This window comes from Salvelinus sp. IW2-2015, linkage group LG26 (assembly GCF_002910315.2).
Source record: "Salvelinus sp. IW2-2015 linkage group LG26, ASM291031v2, whole genome shotgun sequence".
NCBI classification, from domain to species: domain Eukaryota; kingdom Metazoa; phylum Chordata; class Actinopteri; order Salmoniformes; family Salmonidae; genus Salvelinus; species Salvelinus sp. IW2-2015.
The window spans coordinates 41,924,415-41,946,363 of NC_036866.1; the positions used below are offsets into that span (position 1 = coordinate 41,924,415).

A 21,949-nucleotide genomic window follows, 5' to 3' on the forward strand; every position below is an offset into this window, starting at 1 on the left:
GTTGTCTTTATGTCTAAAGAGCTCATCTTCAAATAAAGAAAATTAACCGTCTCGTTTTTGAAGTCATAAACGCAACACGTAAAGTGTTGGTCCCATGTTTCATGAGCTGAAATAAAAGATCCCAGAAATGTTCTATTGGCACAAAAAGCTTATTTTTCTCAATATTTTGGCACAAATTTGTTAACATCCCTGTTAGTGAGCATTTTATCTTTTGTCAAGGTAATCCATACACCTGACAGGTGTGGCATATCAATAAGATGATTAAACAGCATGGTCATTACACAGATGCACCTTGTGCTTGGAACAATAAAAGGCCACTCTAAAATGTGCAGTTTTGGCACACAACACAATGCCATAGCTGTCTCAAGTTGTGAGGGAGCATGCAATTGGCATGCTGACGGCAGGAATGTCTACCAGAGCTGTTGGCAGAGAATTTAAAGTTAATTTCTCTACCATAAGCCACCTCCAACGTCGCTTTAGAGAATTTGGCAGTACGTCCAGCCAACCTTACAACCGCAGCCCAGGATGTCCACAGCCGGCTTCTTCACCTGCAGGATTGTCAGAAGAAGGGGGGGGGGGGGGTGCTGAGGAGTATTTCTGTCTGTAATAAAGCCCTTTTGTAGGAAAAAACTCATTCTGATTGGCTGGGCCTGGCTCCACAGTGGGTAGGCATGGCTTTCAAGTGGGCGGTCCTATGCACTCCCAGGACCACCCATAAATCAATCAATCAAATTTATTTATAAAGCTTTTTTTACATCAGCCGATGTCACAAAGTGCTGTACAGAAACCCAGCCTAAAACCCCAAACAGCAAGCAATGCAGATGTAGTAGCACGGTGGCTAGGAAAAACTCACTAGAATGGCCAGAACCTAGGAAGAAACCTAGAGAGGAACCAGGCTCTGAGCGGTGGCCAGTCCTCTTCTGGCTGTGCCAGGTGGAGATTATAACAGAACATGGCCAAGATGTTCAAACATTCATAGATGACCAGCAGAGTCAGATAATAATAATCACAGTGGTTGTAGAGGGTGCAACAGGTCAGCACCTCAGGAGTAAATGTCAGTTGGCTTTTCATAGCCGATCATTCAGAGTTAGAAACAGCAGGTGCGGTAGAGAGAGTCCAAAACAGCAGGTCCATGACAAGGTAGCATGTCCGGTGAACAGGTCAGGATTCAATAGTCGCAGGCAGAACAGTTGAAACTGGAGCAGCAGCATGACCAGGTGGACTGGGGACAGCAAGGAGTCATCAGGCCAGGTAGTCCTGAGGCATGGTCCTAGGGCTCAGGTCCTTCGAGAGAAGAGAGAGAGAGAGAGAGAGAGAGAGAGAAAAAGAGAGCGAGATAATTAGAGAGAGAATGCTTACATTCACACAGGACACCAGATAAGACATGAGAAATACTCCAGATATAACAGACTGACCCTAGCTCCCCGACACAAACTATTGCAGCATAAATACTGGAGGCTGAGACAGGAGGGGTCGGGAGTAGAGGTCGACCGATTATGATTTTTCAACGCTGATACCGATTATTGGAGGACCAAAAAAAGCCGATACCAATTAATCGGCCGATTTTGATATATACATGTATATTTGTAATAATGAAAATTACAACAATACTGAATGAACACTTATTTTAACTTAATATAATACATCAGTAAAATCAATTTAGTCTCAAATAAATAATGAAACGTTCAATTTGGTTTAAATAATGCAAAAACAAAGTGTTGGAGAAGAAAGTAAAAGTGCAATATGTGCCATGTAAAAAAGCTAACGTTTAAGTTCCTTGCTCAGAACATGAGAACATGAAAGCTGGTGGTTCCTTTTAACATGAGTCTTCAATATTCCCAGGTAAGAAGTTTTAGGTTGTAGTTATTATAGGACTATTTCTCTCTATACCATTTGTATTTCATATACCTTTGACTATTGGATGTTCTAATAGGTACTTTAGTATTGCCAGCCTAATCTCGGGAGTTGATAGGCTTGAAGTTATAAACAGCGCAATGCTTGAAGCACAGCGAAGAGCTGCTGGCAAATGCACGAAAGTGCTGTTTGAATGAATGCTTACGAGCCTGCTGCTGCCTACCACCGCTCAGTCAGACTGCTCTATCAAATCATCGACTTAATTATAATATAATCAGAAATACAAGCCTCAGGTCATTAATATGGTAAATTCCGGAAACTGTCATTTCGAAAACAAAACGTTTATTCTTTCAGTGAAATACGGAACCGTTCCGTATTTTATCTAACGGGTGGCATCCATAAGTCTAAATATTCCTGTTACATTGCACAACCTTCAATGTTATGTCGTAATTACGTAAAATTCTGGCAAATTAGTTCGCAACGAGCCAGGCGGCCCAAACTGTTGCATATACCCTGACTCTGTGTGCAATGAACGCAAGAGAAGTGACACAATTTCCCTAGTTTAATATTGCCTGCTAACCTGGATTTCTTTTACTAAATATGCAGGTTTAAAAATATATACTTTTAAGAAAGGCATTGATGTTTATNAGAAAGGCATTGATGTTTATGGTTAGGTACATTCGTTCAACGATTGTGCTTTTTTTCCGCTAATGCGCTTTTGTTAAATCATCCCCCGTTTGGCGAAGTTAGCTGTCTTTGTTAGGAAGAAATAGTCTTCACACTTCACACAGTTCGCAATGAGTCAGGCAGCCCAAACTGATGCATATACCCTGACTCTGTTGCACAGAACGCAAGAGAAGTGACACAATTTCCCTAGTTAAAAGAAATTCATGTTAGCAGGCAATATTAACTAAATATGCAGGTTTAAAAATATATACTTGTGTATTGATTTTAAGAATGGCTTTGATGTTTATGGTTAGGTACACATTGGTGCAACGACAGTGCTTTTTTCGCGAATGCGCTTGTTAAATCACCCGTTTGGCAAAGTAGGCTATGATTCAATGATAAATGAACAGGCACCGCATCGATAAATGCAAGGCAGGACAAGCTAGATAAACTAGTAATATCATCAACCATGTGTAGTTAACTAGATTTTTGTTAAGATTGATTGTTTTTTGTAAGATACGTTTAATGCTAGCTCGCACCTTACCTTGGCTCTTTGCTGCACTCGGTAGTCAGGTAGTCAGCCTGCCACGCAGTCTCCTCGTGGAGGGCAATGTAATAGGCCATGATCGGTGTCCAAAAATGCAGATTACCGATTGTTATGAAAACTTGAAATCAGCCCTAATTAATCGTCCATTCCAATTAATTGGTCGACCTCTAGTCGGGAGACACTGTGGCCCTGTCCGACAGATACCCACGGACAAGGCCAAACAGGCAGGATATAACCCCACCCACTTTGCCAAAGCACAGCCCCCACACCACTAGAGGGAAATCTTCAACCACCAACCTACTCTCCTGAGACAAGGCCGAGTATAGCCCATGAAGACCCCCCCGGCACGAACCCGAGGGGGGCGCTAACCCGGACAGGAAGATCACGTCAGTGACTCAATCCACTCAAGTGACGCACCCCTCCTAGGGACGACATGGAAGAGCACCAGTAAGCCAGTGACTCAGCCCCCATAATAGTGTTAGAAGCAGAGAATCCCAGTGGAGAGAGGGGAACCGGCCAGGCAGAGACAGCAAGGGCGGTTCGTCGCTCCAATGCCTTCCCGTTCACCTTCACACCCCTGGGCCAGACTACACTCAATCATAGGACCTACTGAAGAGATGAGTCATCAATAAAGACTTAAAGGTCGAGACCGAGTCTGCGTCTCTCACATGGATAGGCAGACCATTCCATAAAAACAGAGCTCTATAGGAGAAAGACTTGCCTTCAGCTGTTTGCTTAGAAATTCTAGGGACAGTAAGGAGGACTGCGTCTTGTGACCGTAGCGTACATGTAGGTATGTACGGCACGACCAAATCGGAAAGATAGGTATGAGCAAGCCCATGTAATGCTTTGTAGGTTAGCAGTAAAACCTTTAAATCAGCCTTTGCCTTAACAGGAAGCCATTGTAGAGAGGCTAGCACTGGAGTAATATGATCAAATCTTTTGGTTTTAGTCAAGATTCTAGCAGTCGTGTTTAGCACTATCTGAAGTTTATTTCGTGCTTTATCCAGGTAGCCGGAAAGTAGAGCATTGCAGTAGTCTAACATAGAAGTGACAAAAGCATAGATAAATTTTTCAGCATAATGTTTGGACAGAAGGTTTCTGGTTTTTGCAATGTTAAGTAGATAGAAAAAAGCTGTCCTTGAAACAGTCTTGATATGTTCATCAAAAGAGAGATCAGGGTCCAGAGTAACTTCGAGGTCCTTCACAGTTTTATTTGAGACGACTGTACAACCATCAAGATTAATTGTTAGATTCAACAGAAGATCTCTTTGTTTCTTGGGACCTAGAACAAGCATCTCGGTTTTGTCCGAGTTTAAAAGTAGAACATTTGCCGCCATCCACTTCCTTATGTCTGAGACACAGGCTTCCAGGGAGGGCAATTTTGGGGCTTCACCATGTTTCATTGAAATGTACAGCTGTGTGTCATCCATAGCAGTGAAAGTTAACATTATGTTTCCGAATGACTTCACCAAGAGGTAAAATATATAGTGAAAACAATAGTGGTCCTAAGACAGAGCCTTGAGGAACACCGAAATTGACAGTTTATTTGTCAGAGGACAAACCATCCACGGAGACAAACTGATATCTTTCCGACAGATAAGATCTAAACCAGGCCAGAACTTGTCCGTTTAGACCAATTTGGGTTTCCAATCTGACGCCATTAAAAGGTCATTTACCACCTTCACAAGTGCAGTCTCAGTGCTGTGATTGGGTCTAAAACCAGACTGAAGCATTTGTATCCATTGTTTGTCTTCAGGAAGGCAGTGAGTTGCTGCGCAACAGCTTTTTCAAAACATTTTGAGAGGAATGGGAGATTCGATAAAGGCCGATAGTTTTTTACATTTTCTTGGTCAAGGTTTGGCTTTTTCAAGAGAGGCTTTATTACTGCCACTTTTAATGAGTTTGGTACACATCCGGTGGATAGGGAGACATTTATTATAATCAACATAGGAGGGCCAAGCACAGGAAGCAGCTCTTTCAGTAGTTTAGTTGGAATAGGGTCCAGTATGCAGCTTGAAGGTTTAGAGGCCAAGACTATTTTCATCAATGTGCCAAGAGAGTCATGTGAAATCCATAGATTATTAGGGCCTAATTCATTTATTTCAATTCATTGATTTCCTTTATATGAACTGTAACAAAATCTTTGAAATTGTTGCTTGTTGCGTTCATATTTTTGTTCAGTATAAATATCTAATCTAATTTCCTATGCTCCGACCTAAGGCAGATTCGCAACATACCACCAACAGTTTTAGTGATAATTAAGTGAAATTATAACCCTGAACCTTATCTTAGTTGATAAACTTACACTGACTCAGACAAGGAATATTGAAAAACCCTCGATATGGTACATACTGTAGATCTATTACTGTTCAGAAGAGTGAAACCAATTCATTTGCATCCATGTGACTATGTCGTAATGTTTGTCTCAATTGGCCAAACTGTGTCGATCTATGGTTCTGATGAGTCCTCTGAGCACCATGTATTTCCTGACCCTGCGCCTGGGGGCCCTGGCCTGATGAGAGACAAAAAGAAAGGGGGGGGGGGGCTAAGAGTGGCCCACAGGACAGGCCAGGGGAATGAGACATGACACTTTAACTCAGATTAGATAAATAAAGTGTCAAATGTGTCATTTGAAGTGGGGAAATGTAACATTTGTCACTTTTCCTAAAACCAGCAGTGGAAAAACAATAGATACATGTTTATGTTTAATTACTTAACATTTATTCATAGTAACGGCGCTTGAAAACCCAAACAAATGAAAATTGGCAGTGTTAAGGCTAGGGGATTGAAATCACGTTTGTAGATGGAACACTTCTGCACAGACATGTAGAACAATTGTACATTCACTTTTACAGTGTAATCATTTGTATTGTAACATTAGGCCCATATACAGTACCAGTCAAAAATTGGACACACCTACTCATTCAAGGGTTTTTCTTAATTTTTTACTATTTTCTACATTGTAGAATAATAGTGAAGACATCAAAACAATGAAATAACACATATGGAATCATGTAGTAACCAAAAAGGTGTTAAACAAATCAAAATATATTTTATATTAGAAATTATTCAAAGTAGCCAACCCTTTGCCTTGATGACAGCTATGCACATGCTTGGCATTCTCTCAACCAGCTTCATGAGGTAGTCCCCTGGAATGCATTTCAATTAATGCATTTTAACCTTGTTAAAAGTGAATTTGTAGAATTTATTTCGTTCTTAATGAATTTGAGCCATTCAGTTGTGTTGTGACAAGGTAGGGGTGGTATACAGAAGATAGCCCTATTTGGTAAAAGACCAAGTCCATTTTATGGCAAGAACAGCTCAAATAGAAACGACAGTCCATCATTACATTAAGGTCAGTCAATCCGGATAATTTCAAGAACTTTGAAAGTTTCTTCAAGTGCAGTCGCAAAAACCATCAGTGCTATGATAAAACTGGCTCTCATGAGGACCGCCACAGGAAAGGAGGAATCTGAAATATATTTGACTGAGTAGGTGTGTCCAACTTTTGAGTGGTACTGTAATTACCCAAAAACAAAATCATATGTTTCAATATAAATTGTCAACAGATTCAAAGATATTTTACCCTCATATACATCTGGAAGGCTTTATGCAATGAACCAACATACTATATAGTAATACCACTATTTCCTCCTCTATTCACAGATTCTTAAACTTTTTCAGCTCGAGACCCAAATTATAGATTGACTGTCCCCCCGTGACCCAAATTAAGAAGAAATAGTGTGTGATTTATAGATGTATTCTCTCAACTCGCGACCCATATCTCACAGGCCCAAGGCCCACCTTGGGTCCCGACCCATAGTTTAAGACACCTGCGTTGATATATTTTTCCTGTCCTTTATTTCATGTGTTTCTGTATTTGAGTAATGTACTGTAACAAGTCTATTTCATGTACTGTATGTAAAATACAAAACAAATACCCCAAGACCTCCCGAGTGGCGCAGCGGTCTAAGGCATTGCAGTGCTAGAGGCGTCACTACAGACCCTGGTTCGTTCCCAGGCTGTGTCACAACCGGCCGTGATAGGGAGTCCCATAGGGCAGTGTACAATTGGCCCAGCATCGTCCGGGTTAGGGGAGGGTTTGGACGCCGTCATTGTAAATAAGAATTTGTTCTCAACTGACTTGCCTAGTTAAATAAAGATTAAATACAAAATTAGTATATCTAGCCTCTCTCTTTCCCTTCTTTTCATGAACTTAGGCTTGAGCATAAGAATACACATTATTGAAGAGGACCAAAAAGTATACCTTCACATAACAAGGCTGAAAAACAATAACAATAACAGATCACTAACTCTTTACCCAAAGTACAGGTCACTTCATAGAAGTCACTGGTCTGCCAATCAATGCAAATGCATTTGACACACTATACAAAGCTTTATGACAAAAAGCTGTAGGCCTACAACCTATGTCCAAAGTAATTACATTAAATCATTATTTTAGCCATTTGTAAATAAGACCCGTAAAAAATAATATTTTACATGAATGTGCCTGTAGTGCTTGTTCAAGTCCCACAGGATAATAATCTCTTCCGTAGTGTTCATATTAATAACCTCAACCTGGCAATCCAGCCAGTACCTCAGTACAGGTCTTTAAAGGGCTTGGGGTAGTTAAACATCAGATAATCCATGTAATAAAAGTCATAGGCCCTCTGTCTTTCTGTGGAGTTCAATTGTTCAAAGTATCTCTGGGTGATGGAGGAGGAAGTCCTTTCTGCCTTTGGGTTCCTGTCTTTAAAGTCAGGGAAAGTTAGGTTTCTAGGTGCCCCGATGCTCCGTAGCAGGAAGTTGGCCTCCTCCTTCAGGTTCTCGAACTTCCCTATGAAGTCGTAGCGCAGCAGGCAGGGGCTGCAAAGCTGGCTGACCGGCTCCCAGTGGATGTCCATGCCCACGGGCCGCCTCACATCCAACAGGTACTGGACAAACTCTCTGAAGGTGACCCCGGCGCCGGTCCGCAGGGCGGAGCGTGAGGCGTTGGCCCGATACCGGGAGATGATGGGCCGGCCGAACACCGGGTGGTAGTACGAGTTGGGGCTCTCAAACTTGTCACGGAAGGCCGACACAAGCCTCTCGAAGGGCTCCCGTACGAAGAGGACCTTGGTGTAGGAGCGGAGATGCTTGGCCACGCCCGCCTGGTCGAAGGCGTCCAGTCGGCGGAGCTGGTTGGCGTAGTGGGCGTCGTCGTGGGCGATGATGTGCGTGGAGGTGGCGCTGCCGCCCAGGACCATCAGCACCCGCTTCCAGTTGGAGCAGCCGGCTTTGGGCACCTCACAGTACAGCAGGCCTGACCTATTATTTATTCAACAGTATAACAAAAATATATTCATAGTTATCTGGGGCTGTGTCCTGTATGTATCTAGGAATCCTGATTTCGGATCAGTTCTGCCTTTTTAGATCACAATGACTTAAATGATATGGACGGGGGGACCTCAAGATCAGCCGGGAACATGAATTGCAATGAAATACAATTATACATATAAGTTATGTACTGTAAATAATATCTGTAGATAATTCTCAATGAAATGAACCACTAAAGTTACAACACCTGTCCTCCACGTAGACGCGGGACACCTGCCGGCGGGACACGGGGCGCTCGGTGACACCCGGCTGGTATTTGGCGCAGACCTCCCTGAGCAGGCGGCGGCGGGACGCCTGGGTTTGCGCCAGGCCCTGTAGCCGACTGTCCTCTTCACCAGAGCGGGCACCACCAGGGGTTACAGACCCGCTCTTTAACAGCAGCTTCCTGTGGCGTTTGGTGAGGGGTCGCCTGGTGCTCTCGGCCTGCTGGTCCCCAGAGGTTGGGGTGGCTGGATGGGGCAGCCACTGGAAGGCTGGAGGTTGTCTGGGGCTAGGAGTAGGGAGGCTGGGGTAAGAGGACATCTCTACCCCTGGTGCTCCATGGAAACCTCCACCCAGGTTGATGCCTATAACGACTGCACTGTCAAAGGATTGCTCCTGTGGCACATGGAACAATTGTTAACAGAAGCTCAACTTTACGGATATAGTGCTTGTTTCTCAAGAATCCACAAGATGGTGCCATTACATTATTTTGAGTGAACTGAGCTAACAGTGATCTGATCTGATCCAATAATCGTACCTTTGGAATTGGCCACCTTGGAGCAACCATCAACTTTGCACCTAGAGGGAGAGAGAGAGAGAGGGGGGGGGGGGGGGGTTGAGTTTGAGAGAGATTGATAGAATCCTACATTAGTTATTACAAAAAGTCCTTTGCTGGTAACAAGTTTCTCCAGCTGAGCTGAAATAGTTATCAAGAGAGAGCCTGGAGGAGAGATGGTGTCTATTACCGATGGTACTATAGGAGGAGGGTCCATTTCATCACAAGATTAGGTTTTTGATAGAGAGGCAAGACGTGTGTGTCTGTGTTTGTGTGTGTGTGTGTGTGTGTGTGTGTGCCTTGCCAAGTGATATTCTTTAGACTGGGAAAAGTGACTATGCATAATAGGACAGGAATTGTTACAGGACTGGTGAGTAGGGATGCCAAAAACTGCTTTGTCATCAAAATATACAGTGCCTTTCCCGAAAGTATTCAGACCCCTTGACTTTTTCCACATTTTGTTACGTTACAGCCTTATTCGAAAATGGATTAAATAAAAAAAAATCTGAAATCTACACACAATATCCCATAATGACAAAGTGAAGAGGTTTTTAGAAATTTTTGAAAATGTATTAAAAATAAAAAGATGGCTTATTTACTTAAGTATTCAGACCCTTTGCTATGAGACTAGAAATTGAGCTCAGGTGCATCCTGTTTCCATTGATCATCCATGAGATGTTTCTACACAAAAAAGCTCAAAAACCAAGCCATGAGGTCGAAGGAATTGTCCGTAGAGCTCCGAGACAGGATTGTGTCAAAGCACAGATCTGGGGAACTAAAACATTCTTAAATGGAAGAAGTTTGGAACCACCAAGAATCTTCCTAGAGCTGGCCGCCCGGCCAAACTGAGCAATCAGGGGAGAAGGGCCTTGGTCAGGGAGGTAACCAAGAACCCGATGGTCACTCTGACAGAGCTCTAGAGTTCCTCTGTGGGAATGGGAGAACCTTACAGAAGGACAACCATTTCTGCAGCACTCCACAAATCAGGCCTTGGTGGCCAGACAGAAGCCACTCCTCAGTAAAAGGCACATGACAGCCTGCTTGGAGTTTGCCAAAAGGCATCTAAAGACTCTCAGACAATAAGAAACAAGATTCTCTGGTCTGATGAAACCAATATTGAACTCTTTTGCCTGAATGCCAAGCGTCACGTCTGGAGGAAACCTGGCACCATAAAGCTTTGGGATGGCAGCATCATGCCGTTGGGGTGTTTTTCAGAGTCAGGGACTGGGAGACTTGGCAGGATCGAGGTAAAGATGAATGAAGCAAAGTACAGAGAGATCCTTGATGAAAACCTGCTCCAGAGTGCTCAGAACCTCAGACTGGGGCGAAGGTTCACCTTCCAACAGGACAACGACCCTAAGCACATAGCCAAGACAATGCAGGAGTGGCTTCGGGACAAGTCTCTGAATGTCCTTCAGTGGCCCAGCCAGAGCCCGGACTTGAACCCTATTGAACATAGCTTGTCAATATGGGGTATTGTGTGTAGATTGATGAGGGGGGGGGGGGGGGGGATTGTCAATAAATTTTAGGATAAGGCTGTAACCTAACAAAATACGGAACAAGTCAAGGGGTCTGAATACTTCCCGAAGGCAAAGTATGTTGCAGAACTGAAAAAGAGCCAAACAGAAAGCATGATTCAATACTGGGGACTGAGTCACTCGACAATGTCTTTCACATTGTGTTGATAATCCATCATAAAATAATATTCTTTCGTGAGGGAAGTAGACACCCAAGAGATGGAGGAATACAACAGAAAACATCATTAGTCACCATGGCAGATGTTCAAGACATCACGTGGACATTAGAGATGTTGCTGGTGAGAACAACTGTAACTACAGTAACTACAGTAACTACAGTGCACGCTACCTTTTAAATACAGTCATGTAATAATACATGTAATGTTGCATCTAGAATGTATAATGACACTGTGCTAAATTTCTCATGAACCATTTCAAAAACAAGTACTCAATATTGTGTTACTTCTCTATAGCACTAGGCAGCTACAAGAAAACGAAATAAATAAATTCAGGGCCATTGGGCTGCTCCACAAGGGGGTGACTGATACTTGACATAACAATGACAACCTTGCCATTCTTTACTAGAACACACACGCACACACAAACACAGAGCACCTGCTAATGTGTTTGTACCAAGGGTAATGGGGGATCCAGATGGCTTCATAGCAGTTGACCTGGGATCATCTTAATACTGAAGGTTACTGCTTTCTGACGGCTGCAGTGTCAGAAGAGCCATGAAGAATCTCTCCACCTCTCAAGAGGTCAACCACTTCTTACCCTGACTTCTAAGAGACAACATTTGACTGAGTTTGGCACGATAAAGGAAAAGCAAAAAAACAAGCAACTGTATGGAGGGATATATTTTGAGCATTATAAAATAACGTATTGCAAATGAATGAGGGTAACAAAGACATACAGTGCCTTCTGAAAGTATTCAGACCCCTTGACTTTTCCCACATTTTGTTACATTACAGCCTTATTCTAAAATTGATTAAATAGTTGTTTTTCCTTATTAATCTACACACAATACCCCATAATGACAAAGCAAAAACTGTTTAAAAAAACTGATCACATAAGTATTCAGACCCTTTACTCAGTACTTTGTTTAAGCACATTTGGCAGCAATTACAGCCTTGAGTCTTCTTGGGTGTGACACTACAAGCATGGCACACCTGTATTTGTGGAGTTTCTCCCATTCTTCTCTGCAGATCCTCTCAATCTCTGTCAGGTTGGATGGGGAGCGTTGCTGCACAGCTATTTTCAGGTCTCTCCAGGGATGTTCGATAGGGTTCAAGTCTGGGCTCTGGCTGGACCACTGAAGGACATTCAGAGATTTGTCCCGAAGCCACTCCTGCATTGTCTTGGCTATGTGCTTAGGGTCGTTGTCCTGTTAGACTGGGGTGAAGGTTCACCTTCCGAGGTCCTGAGAGCTCTGGAGCAGGTTTTCATCAAGGATCTCTCTGTACTTTGCTCCGTTCATCTTTGCCTCGATCCTGACTAGTATTCTAGTCTCTGCCGCTGAAAAACACCCCCACAGCATGATGCTGCCACCACCATGCTTCACCGTAGGGATGGTGCCAGGTTTCCTCCAGTAGTGACGCTTGGCATTCAGGCCAAATGGTTCAATCTAGGTTTCATCAGATCAGAGAATCTTGTGGTCTGAGAGTCTTTAGGTGCCTTTTGGCAAACTCTAAGCAGGCTGTCATGTGCCTTTTACTGAGGAGTGGCTTCCGTCTGGCCACTCTACCATAAAGGCCTGATTGGTGGAGTGCTGTGGAGATGGTTGTCCTTCTGGAAGGTTCTCCCATCTCCACAGAGGACCTATAGAGCTCTGTCAGAGTGACCATCGGGTTCTTGGTCACCTCCCTGACCAAGGCCTTTCTCCCCTGATTGCTCAGTTTGGCCAACCGGCCAGCTCTAGAAAGAGTCTTAGTGGTTCCACACTTCACCCATTTAATAATTATGAAGGCCACTATGTTCTTGGGACCTTCAATGCTGCAGACATTTTTGGTAGCCTTCCCGAGATCTGTGCCTTGACACAATCCTGTCTCGGAGCTCTACGGACAATTCTTTCGTCCTCATGGCTTGGTTTTTGCTCTGACATGCACTGTCAACTGTGGGACCTTATATAGACAGGTGTGTGCCTTTCCAAATCATGTCCAATCAATTGAATTTTCCACAGGTGGACTCCAATCAGATTGTACAAACATTTCAAGGATGATCAATGGAAACAGGATGCACCTGAGCTCAATTTCGAGTCTCATCGCAAAAGGTCTGAATACTTATGTAAATAAGGTATTTCTGTTTTTATTTTTAATAAATGTTTAAACATTTTGAAAAAACTGTTTTCACTGTGTTATTATAGGGTATTTGTGTCGACTGCTGTAGATATTTATTTATTTAATCTATTTTAGAATAAGGCTGTAACTCAACAAAATATGGATAAAGTCAAGGAGTGTGAATACTTTCCAAAGGCACTGTACAGAAATGCTAATTGCTGGTTATGTCAATTGCACTTGTGTTGGTTGTCGAAGTAATAGCCCTCAACGGCATGTGTTCAGTTTTCCTCTTCACATATCTGGAACACCTACTGGTCGTTAGGGCTATTACTGTAGTGTTTACATACTGTATCTATTTAGGGAAGATTGTAAAGCATGCACCTGCTGCCTGCCTAAAAACCACCCCCTACCCATACATACCACCACACACAACCATCAGTTCCCTTCCTTAATGTCAGGCTTGACTCTCATGGCTCTCTAGCAATCATAGACTCACAGCCGCAACTGTAAACCTAAACTTCACTTTTTCATCTGGAGTTTAGCGCCGCGTACACACAGACAGACACACACACTCTCAGACAGACTCAGACAGACTCAGACAGACAGACAGACAGACAGACAGACAGACAGACAGACAGACAGACAGACAGACAGACAGACAGACAGACAGACAGACAGACAGACAGACAGACAGACAGACAGACAGACAGACAGACAGACAGACAGACAGACAGACAGTGGCCTAACGACCCTGGCCTGCCTATGATGGAGATGATGAGAGGGGAGCGACCTGACTAGGGTTGAGTATTTCACCAATGTTCCATCCAGAGAATAAATCACTTTTCTCCAGGTAAACCCGCTATTTCTCACCAAAACCGGAAGTGTCATTCAAAAACATTATAAAGCATATAAATAGGCCTATGTCTGGATTTGATTAGAGCTTTGATCGAAAATTCAAGCCTGATGCTACCTGAGCCTGATGAGTCATACATTTTATGAGCCCTACATTAACAACATTTAATGAGCCCAAGCCCAAAAAATACCAAATGATTGTGCTATTAACTAATACATATATGATACTGGCTACTGCACATTACGCACAACAGATAAAGATAAAAGCCCAAAGATGTAGCTAGCTATATGCTCTCTTGTGTAAATAAAGGAAACTAGCTCCAGTAGGCTAATCTTTTTGAGTGTGAACTGTATTACTGTATTTTATTATTATATGGACTGGAATTATGCACATCGTTCAAACCATGATTAAGCAGGGAGAGAACATGCGATACTGGTGCAGCAAATGCAGCCTACAAAGTTAAAAGTATAGGCTAGAACATTAGATTTTCATTTTGAAATATAATAGGGCCTATTTTAGAATTAGTAGGCTGACGCATTTATACCTTTCATAATATTTCCCCTAATGTTATTAGCCGACCTCCTATTTCTATTTGTTGTTGCTCCATTCCTTCCTTGCTTTCAACAGTTAAATTAAATACGTTTCGTTTACCTTCCCTTCATCATTCTAATGACATTCTTGAATAAGATAGGACTAGCATTCAATGACGAAGACTTTCACTTCTCTTGAGGAACTTTGAATGGTTATGGGTCTGAATAAATAACTGCTTTAGCCTATCGCCATCGTGCGTTCGCTCTTCTTTCAAACGACCCGATCTATTGGCTGCTGTATTTAACATTCAGAAAACAATTAATTTAAATAGTTTTTCCCTCATCAATCTACACACAATACCCCATAATTACAAATCAAAAACATGTTTTTAGAAATGTTTGCTAATTTATTAAAAAAAAAAAACGCAATGATCACATTTACATAAGTATTCAGACCCTTTAACTCAGTACTTTGTTGAAGCACCTTTGGCAGCGATTACAGCCTCGACTCTTCTTGGGTTTGACACTACAAGCTTGGCACACCTGTATTTGTGGAGTTTCTCCCATTCTTCTCTGCAGATCCTCTCAAGCTTTGTCAGGTTGGATGGGGAGCGTTGCTGCACAGCTATTTTCACGTCTCTCCAGAGATGCTCGATCAGGTTCAAGTCCGGGCTCTGGCTGAGCCACTCAAGGACATTCCGAGACTTGTCCCGAAGCCAGTCCTGCGTTGTCTTTGCTGTGTGCTTAAAGTCGTTGTCATGTTGGAAGGTGAACCTTCGCCCCAGTCCTGAGGTCCTGAGAGCTCTGGAACAGGTTTTCATTAAGGGTCTCCCTGTACTCTGCTCCGTTCATTTTTGCCTTGATCCTGACTAGTCTCACAGCCGCTGCCGCTGAAAAACATCCCCACAGCATGATGCTACCACCACCATGCTTCACTGTAGGGATGATGACAAGTTTCCTCCAGACGTGACACTTGGCATTCAGGCCAAAGAGTTCATTTGTGGTTTCATCAGACCAGAAAATCTTGTTTCTCATGGTCTGAGAGTCCATTATGTGCCTTTCGGCAAACTCTAAGCAGGCTGTCATGTGCCTTTTACTGAGGAGTGGCTTCCGTCTGGTTACTCTACCATAAAGGCCAGATTAGTGGAGTGCTGCAGAGATGGTTGTCCTTCTGGAAGGCTCTCCCATCGTCACAGAGGAACTCTAGAGCTCTGTCAGATTGACCATCGGGTTCTCGGTCACCTCCCTGACCAAGACCCTTCTCCCCCGATTGCTCAGTTTGGCCGGGCGGCCAGCTCTAGGAAGAGTCATGGTTGTTCCAAACTTCTTCCATTTAAGAATGATGGAGGCCACTGTATTCTTGGGGACCTTCAATGCAGCAGACATTTCTTGGTACCCTTCCCCAGATCTGTGCCTCAACACAATCCTGTCTCGGAGCTGTACGGACAAGTCCTGTGACCTCATGGCTTGGTTTTTGCTCTGACATGCACCGTCAACCTTATATAGACAGGTGTGTGCCTTTCCAAATCTTGTCCAATCAATTGAATTGACCACAGGTGGACTCCAATCAAATTGTAGAAACATCTCAAGGATGATCAATGGAAACAGGATGCACCTGAACTCAATTTCGAGTCTCATAGCAAAGGGTCTGAAGACATCTGTTTTTATGTTTAATACGTTTTTAAAAATGTCTAAGAACCTCTTTTCACTTTGTCATTATGGGGTATTGTGTGTAGATTGCTGAGGATTTTTATTTATTTAATAAAAAAAAAATTTAAGTCAAGGGGTCTGAATACTTTTCGAAGGCACTGTATAGGGCTATATATCAATCTAGAACAGGATGATCTATTTTGGATGCAATTTTAATGGAGAGATCGAAAGACTGCGAAAGAGTGCTCGCGCGTGCACTGATTTAAAGCGATGATATTCCAGTGATAGGCTGTTTTAAAACTTTGCAGCTGGAATAAATAAATACAAATGTTTACAATTTAAAAAATAAGGTGACCCCCAAAAGCCAGATGTAGATGGGTAAATTAGATGCGCATTCAGTCTTTATATTACTGTAGCAGAGACTATGCTTCAGAAAATGCAGGCTTACCTGTCACAAGAAAATAAGTTACTGTGATGAGATGAAGTATTTGTGAACTGCGTACCATACTGAGATAGGCTGTCTGTCCCCACCATGAGTGTTGATGATTCATCATGCAGAGGCCGTAGAGAAGACAGATTTAGACATTGCATATAATTTAACAGTTCCATTTCACGCCATGCTGTTCATATAAATAATTTACCGGTTTCTTGCAGTTAGTTATCCCGGGAAAAGGGAGTGGTTTTGGGCGGTAAATCCCGGTAAATCTTGGTAACCAGGCCATTCAATTCTAGACCTGACTGACAGCACGTGTCAACAGGGAGGACAGGAAGGTTGTGTCAATGCCATCACACTGACCTACACAGGGTCAGCACAGGTTCGATTATATTCCAGACCTGTGGAGGCCTGCTACTGGTGACAGACTGAAAGAGAGGGGTGTGTGTGTGCGTGTGTGTGTGTGTGTGTGTGTGTGTGGGTGTGTGTGTGTGTGTGTGTGTGGTGTGTGTGTGTTGTGTGTTGTGTGTGTGTGTGGTGTGTGGTGTGTGTGGTGTGGTTTTTGTACTCTGGCTCAGTTTGTAGAACATGGAGCTTGCAACGCCAGGATTGTGGGTTAGATTGGGGCGGCTAGTGTTGGGCCAGTAACCACGAAAGATTGCTAGATCGAATCCCCGAGCTGACAAGGTAAAAATCTTTCGTTCTGCCCCTGAACAAGGCAGTTAACCCACTGTTCCTAGGCTGTCATTGTAAATAAGAATTTGTTCTTAACTGACTTGCCTAGTTAAATAAAAAAGAGATATTCCCGAGGCCACCCATATGTAAAAATGTATACACGCATGTCTGTAAGTTGCTTTGGATAAAAGCATCTGCTAAATGTTATATTATATTTACTTTGTGTGTGTGTGTGTGTGGTGTGTGTGTGTGTGTGTGTCGTGGGGGGCTGAGCAGAAGGGCCAACTACTTACTTCCTAGGCAAGAACCAGAGGTCTCTCCACTGTCAGTCTACAGACAGACTCTATGAGTGACATCCATAACTCTGCACTCTGCTCTTTCTAATCCTCACCATGATAACTACTCTCTCGATTAAAATCTACTGTCAAACAGTGTAATTGTTTCAACTTGAAAAAGGTCGGTCACCCAGTTTCCTAACTAAATGTAATTCCATCAACTCATTAGTTGACTTGACTAACTGCATTCACGCTTCATCTTCTCTCTCAGCACTGAGCAAGAAAGGACAGCGCAACTCCATAGACTCAAACTTTGAGTGTATGGGAGGGATGTCTGTACAAGAGTAGTCACTTGTATAGACACACAAAGACACTCGTGCAGAGCAGTGGCGGTCGGTGCTGTTTAAGATGAGGGAGGAGGATTTGTTTTACATGAGCATGGCCTTATTTCTATTACAGCATATTGGATGACTCTCATTCATAGTCCATTCACCCAGTTCAATGGAACAGCGATAGGTTTAGGCTACTGATACTCAAATGTCCCCTATACCCATCATGACGTTGCTACAACCTAGCCTATGAATGAAGGTTTACAACGTAGGTGCACACAGGCCGGGAGACAAATTTGAGGTGACGGACGGTGACACATGGACAGACAGTGACACATTCGATACCGCCTTGCACACTCTTGCCTGCATCTAGCTGATCTAGGGTGTACTCATTAGTCCAACAGTTGAAAACAAAGAGTTTTTATTGGACAAATTCAGGTATGTTTGTCCCCGTTTTGTTCTGTTTGCTTCTGTTTAAGAAATGTTTTTCAACAGAATCGGCGGAATGAATGAATACACCCTTGAACATGGGCAAACAGTTAACTTTCATAGCCATATACAAACAGCCTGTTGTATTCCTTTTCACATCTACACGTGACATTTTGAATATATTTTGTATAATTTGATCTAAAAAGGATTACGTTTATTTTTTATATATATCTTTTTTTTAATGAAATTCACTGAGGAGGATGGTCCTCCTCTTCTTCCTCTGAGGAGCCTCCACTTGTGTAGACACACACACACACATAGGTGTATACAAACAGATCCTCACAAACATGTATAAAAACACATGCAATATGCATAAAGGAAGGTACACACACATGCTCAGAAATGCATACAGTACACTGTAAATGTATCTGTATATCCTATCAATACACATTACACAGGCCCGTCCACTCTTTACATCACAATTATACATGTCATCTTCTAGAGCACATATGTCAGAGTCAAGGCCCGCGGGCCACATCCGGCCCGCGAGAAGGTTTTTTACGGCCCCTGGGATGATCTTGATTTATTATTAGAACCGGCCCGCAGACCGCAGCAAGCCGGCAGCCCGCAGATCTTTTACACGCACCAATACTACATTTCCCACAATGCAACGGTGACGCACCGAGCAGTAGGCTGCTTCATTTCAATATTTATTGGCACAGCAGTCGTCAGCATCACAGTAAAATTAACTTTCAGATACCCATCAAAAATGGCAAAACGGAAGGTGGACACTGAGAACCGGGGGTTTCAAACAAGGTGGGAGTCGGAGTATGATGTGTCAGGTAAAGGAGGGTGAGGCTGGAAACCTGTGTGTCTTCTGTGTGGAGAAGTAGTGGTAGAGCGGTAACTTGAAGAGTATAATCTGAGACGACATTATGAAACGAAACACGCGGACAAAAACAAGAATATGGACATGGAACAAAGGCTACAAAAGGCAGAGGAATTAAAACGAGGCCTCAAATCTCGACAGGCTCTTGTTCAAAAAAGCCAAGATCAAAGGCCAGGTCTGCTGTCAAGTCCAGTTTTATTTTGGCAGAAGAGATCGCTAAATCAGCCCGGCCATTTTACGGAGGGGGATTTCATCAAAAACTGCATGATTAAGTTTGTGACGAAGTTTGCCCAGAAAAAAGGCAACCTTTTTAAATGTGAGTCTGAGCAGAAACACCATGCCGAGAGAGTAGACCAGTTGTCCATCAATCTAAAAGAGCAGCTTGTGAAAAAGGGAAAAGATTTCATTGCATATTCCTGGCTGTGGATGAGAGCACCGACATTTTCTTGACATTGCCCAGTTGTCAATTTTCATCCGCGGAGTGGACTCCAGCCTAAGCGTGACAGAGGAGTTTTTGGCTTTACGTCCTATGCATGCGCACAACTACGGGGCATGATTTGTATGAAGAGGTGTCAAGATTGTGTAAATGAGATGGAGCTGCCTTGGGAAAAACTCGTGGGTTTGACAACCGACGGAGCACCTGCGATGTGTGGACACAGGAGCGGACTGGTGGCGAAGATACGGGAAAAGATGCAAGAGGAAAACGCGACAGGTGAGCTGACAGCTTATCATTGTATCATACACACAGGAAGCGTTGTGCGGTAAAGCCTTGAAAATGGAGCAGTAATGAGCATCATCACGCGCACAGTTAACTTTATCAGAGCAAAGGTGTTTGAATCACCGCCAGTTCAAGGCATTTCTGACGGAGTTAGAAACGGAGCAGGGTGATTTGCCTTATCACACAGAGGTGCGATGGCTAAGCCAGGGAAAGGTGCTTTCAAAGATAGTTTCGAGCTTCGTGAGGAGATTTGTTCTGTTCTTGGACAGCCAAAGGGAAAGGACACAACACAACTCCCGAAGCCGAAATGTTTCCTGTGTGAAAATGGCTTTTCTGTGTGAAACATTACGAGTCATCTGAAATGCAATGAACTTGCAGCTGCAGGGTCGGGATCATGTCATACTCTGATATGTACAGTACAGTGAAAGGCATTTAAAACCAAACTGACTCTGTGGGAGACGCAGATGCGGAAGAGAAAATTTGAGCCACTTTCCCCAGCTGCCAGACCATGAAAGAGAAGCTCTCTACCAGTGCCTTCCCCCCCTGGGAAAAAGTATTCTAACATGTGACATTTTAACACAAAAGCGTAATTCCGTCCGCTTTGCATAAATACTAGGAAGTACCCTAGAACTGCCAATTGGCTGATTAATCAAAGGTATGCAAGACGTTGCTGGCTTGACTCGAGTTGATCTTGCTGACTTTGAAGCACAAAAAAGCAGGTTGGAACTGCTCCGGCCTAACACGACAGATGTTGCTAGTGACTGTGGAAAGCTCACACCCAAACCTCCAAATGCGAGTTCGATTGCCTCCAATGCAATGATGCACTGAGGGCAAAATATGGCGTGCAGGGGTGCTAAACGCGGAAGTTCGCATTGGCCGTTTCCTCCCCGACACAATGCCCAGCTGCGCATCCAGGCTGCTCAAACGTTGTCTATGTTTGCAGCACATACCTGTGTGAACAACTGTTTCTTTGATGAACCGAAAAAACATCACAGCAGAAGTCCGACTTACTGCTGAACACCTCCACTCAATTCTGAGGATTTCCTCAGCTCAGAGCCTTACCCCGAACATTGATGAACTTGTGGAAAAGATGGGACACCACCAAGTATCACCCTCAACCTCAAACAAGTGAACATTACTGTGGCAATCACATATTTAGAGTTTTTTACTCAAAGTTTCAAGTTTAAAAGTTAAAGTTTAATATTTGTTTTCAACTGCATGTTACTTCTCCTTAAAACAAAGTGTTGTTTTTGATTATAGATTTTTGCACTTTATTTTATTGTATTTCAATCCAATTATATTTTAAATATTTCAGTTGAGTGGAATGATAGAAAAATTGGCTAATTATTGTTTTTTTCTTTGAAGTAAATTTAGCCCACTTTTGCTAAAATAGAAAATATAGGCTACTGATGGTGCCTTGAATACCGGTTTCTTTCATTTAATGTTCATGTTATGGGGATTTTTATATAAAGGAAATTTGTCTTTTGTGTCTGTTGAAAATTAAAGATTACTGACAGAGCCATAAGAAAATATTGCTTTATTTATCTGATCATATTGGAATATATTTGTTAGGTTTTCAGTAGGTTCAATTAGGTTCACTAGACTATATGCGTCATTTAAAAAATTTTCAATGAACATTCGAACAGTCCGGCCCTCGGCTTGTAGCTAAATTTTTTATTTGGCCCTCCGTCCATTTGACTTTGACACCCCTGTTCTAGAGGGATTACCAGTAGTTTATCACACCACTTCTTTACTGGTGTGTGATGTATGACTAGGGCTGGTGTGGTGCCAATATTACCACCACACCTGCAGCCATGAGTCAGGAACGCAGTAAAATTCTACGTGACCGTTGAGTCATGGTAATCTCCTTTTATGCACTCTGGACATGCATTCGTAGTACCCAACTTACTAACGATCATCAGGTGTCTAATGGCCTGGTACTCTGGGCTCTATTGTCCCTCTAACCACTCTGATATCAATGCAAATGCTATGTGCTTTTAAAACTCACCTCACTGTGATTGATCAATTCGAGGAAAGAAGTTAAACAATAGGATGAAACTGAGTGAAAAACTTGGGCATTGTGGATGTTGTTTCAATGCCTAACACAAAGAAATGGACAGCACTTTATAGGCCTAAATATGAGCACCCCCCCCCCCAATTTTTTTTTTT

At 42.9% G+C, this 21,949-nt stretch overlaps 1 protein-coding gene across 2 annotated transcripts in view; it reads right to left on the reverse strand.

Annotated features, from left to right (window-relative positions):
• Positions 1-5,768: 5,768 nt before the first annotated feature.
• LOC111952298 (carbohydrate sulfotransferase 8) overlaps positions 5,769-21,949 on the reverse strand; it is a 79,168-nt gene continuing 62,987 nt past the window's right edge. For both annotated transcript variants that reach the window (XM_023970862.2, XM_070435308.1), the window contains 3 exons: positions 9,186-9,226; positions 8,634-9,043; positions 5,769-8,377 (listed from right to left, as the gene is read on the reverse strand). In XM_023970862.2, the coding sequence (XP_023826630.1) occupies positions 7,669-8,377; positions 8,634-9,043; positions 9,186-9,226 (1,160 nt within the window). In that variant the 3' untranslated portion in view covers positions 5,769-7,668. The remainder of the gene's footprint in view (positions 8,378-8,633; positions 9,044-9,185; positions 9,227-21,949) is intronic.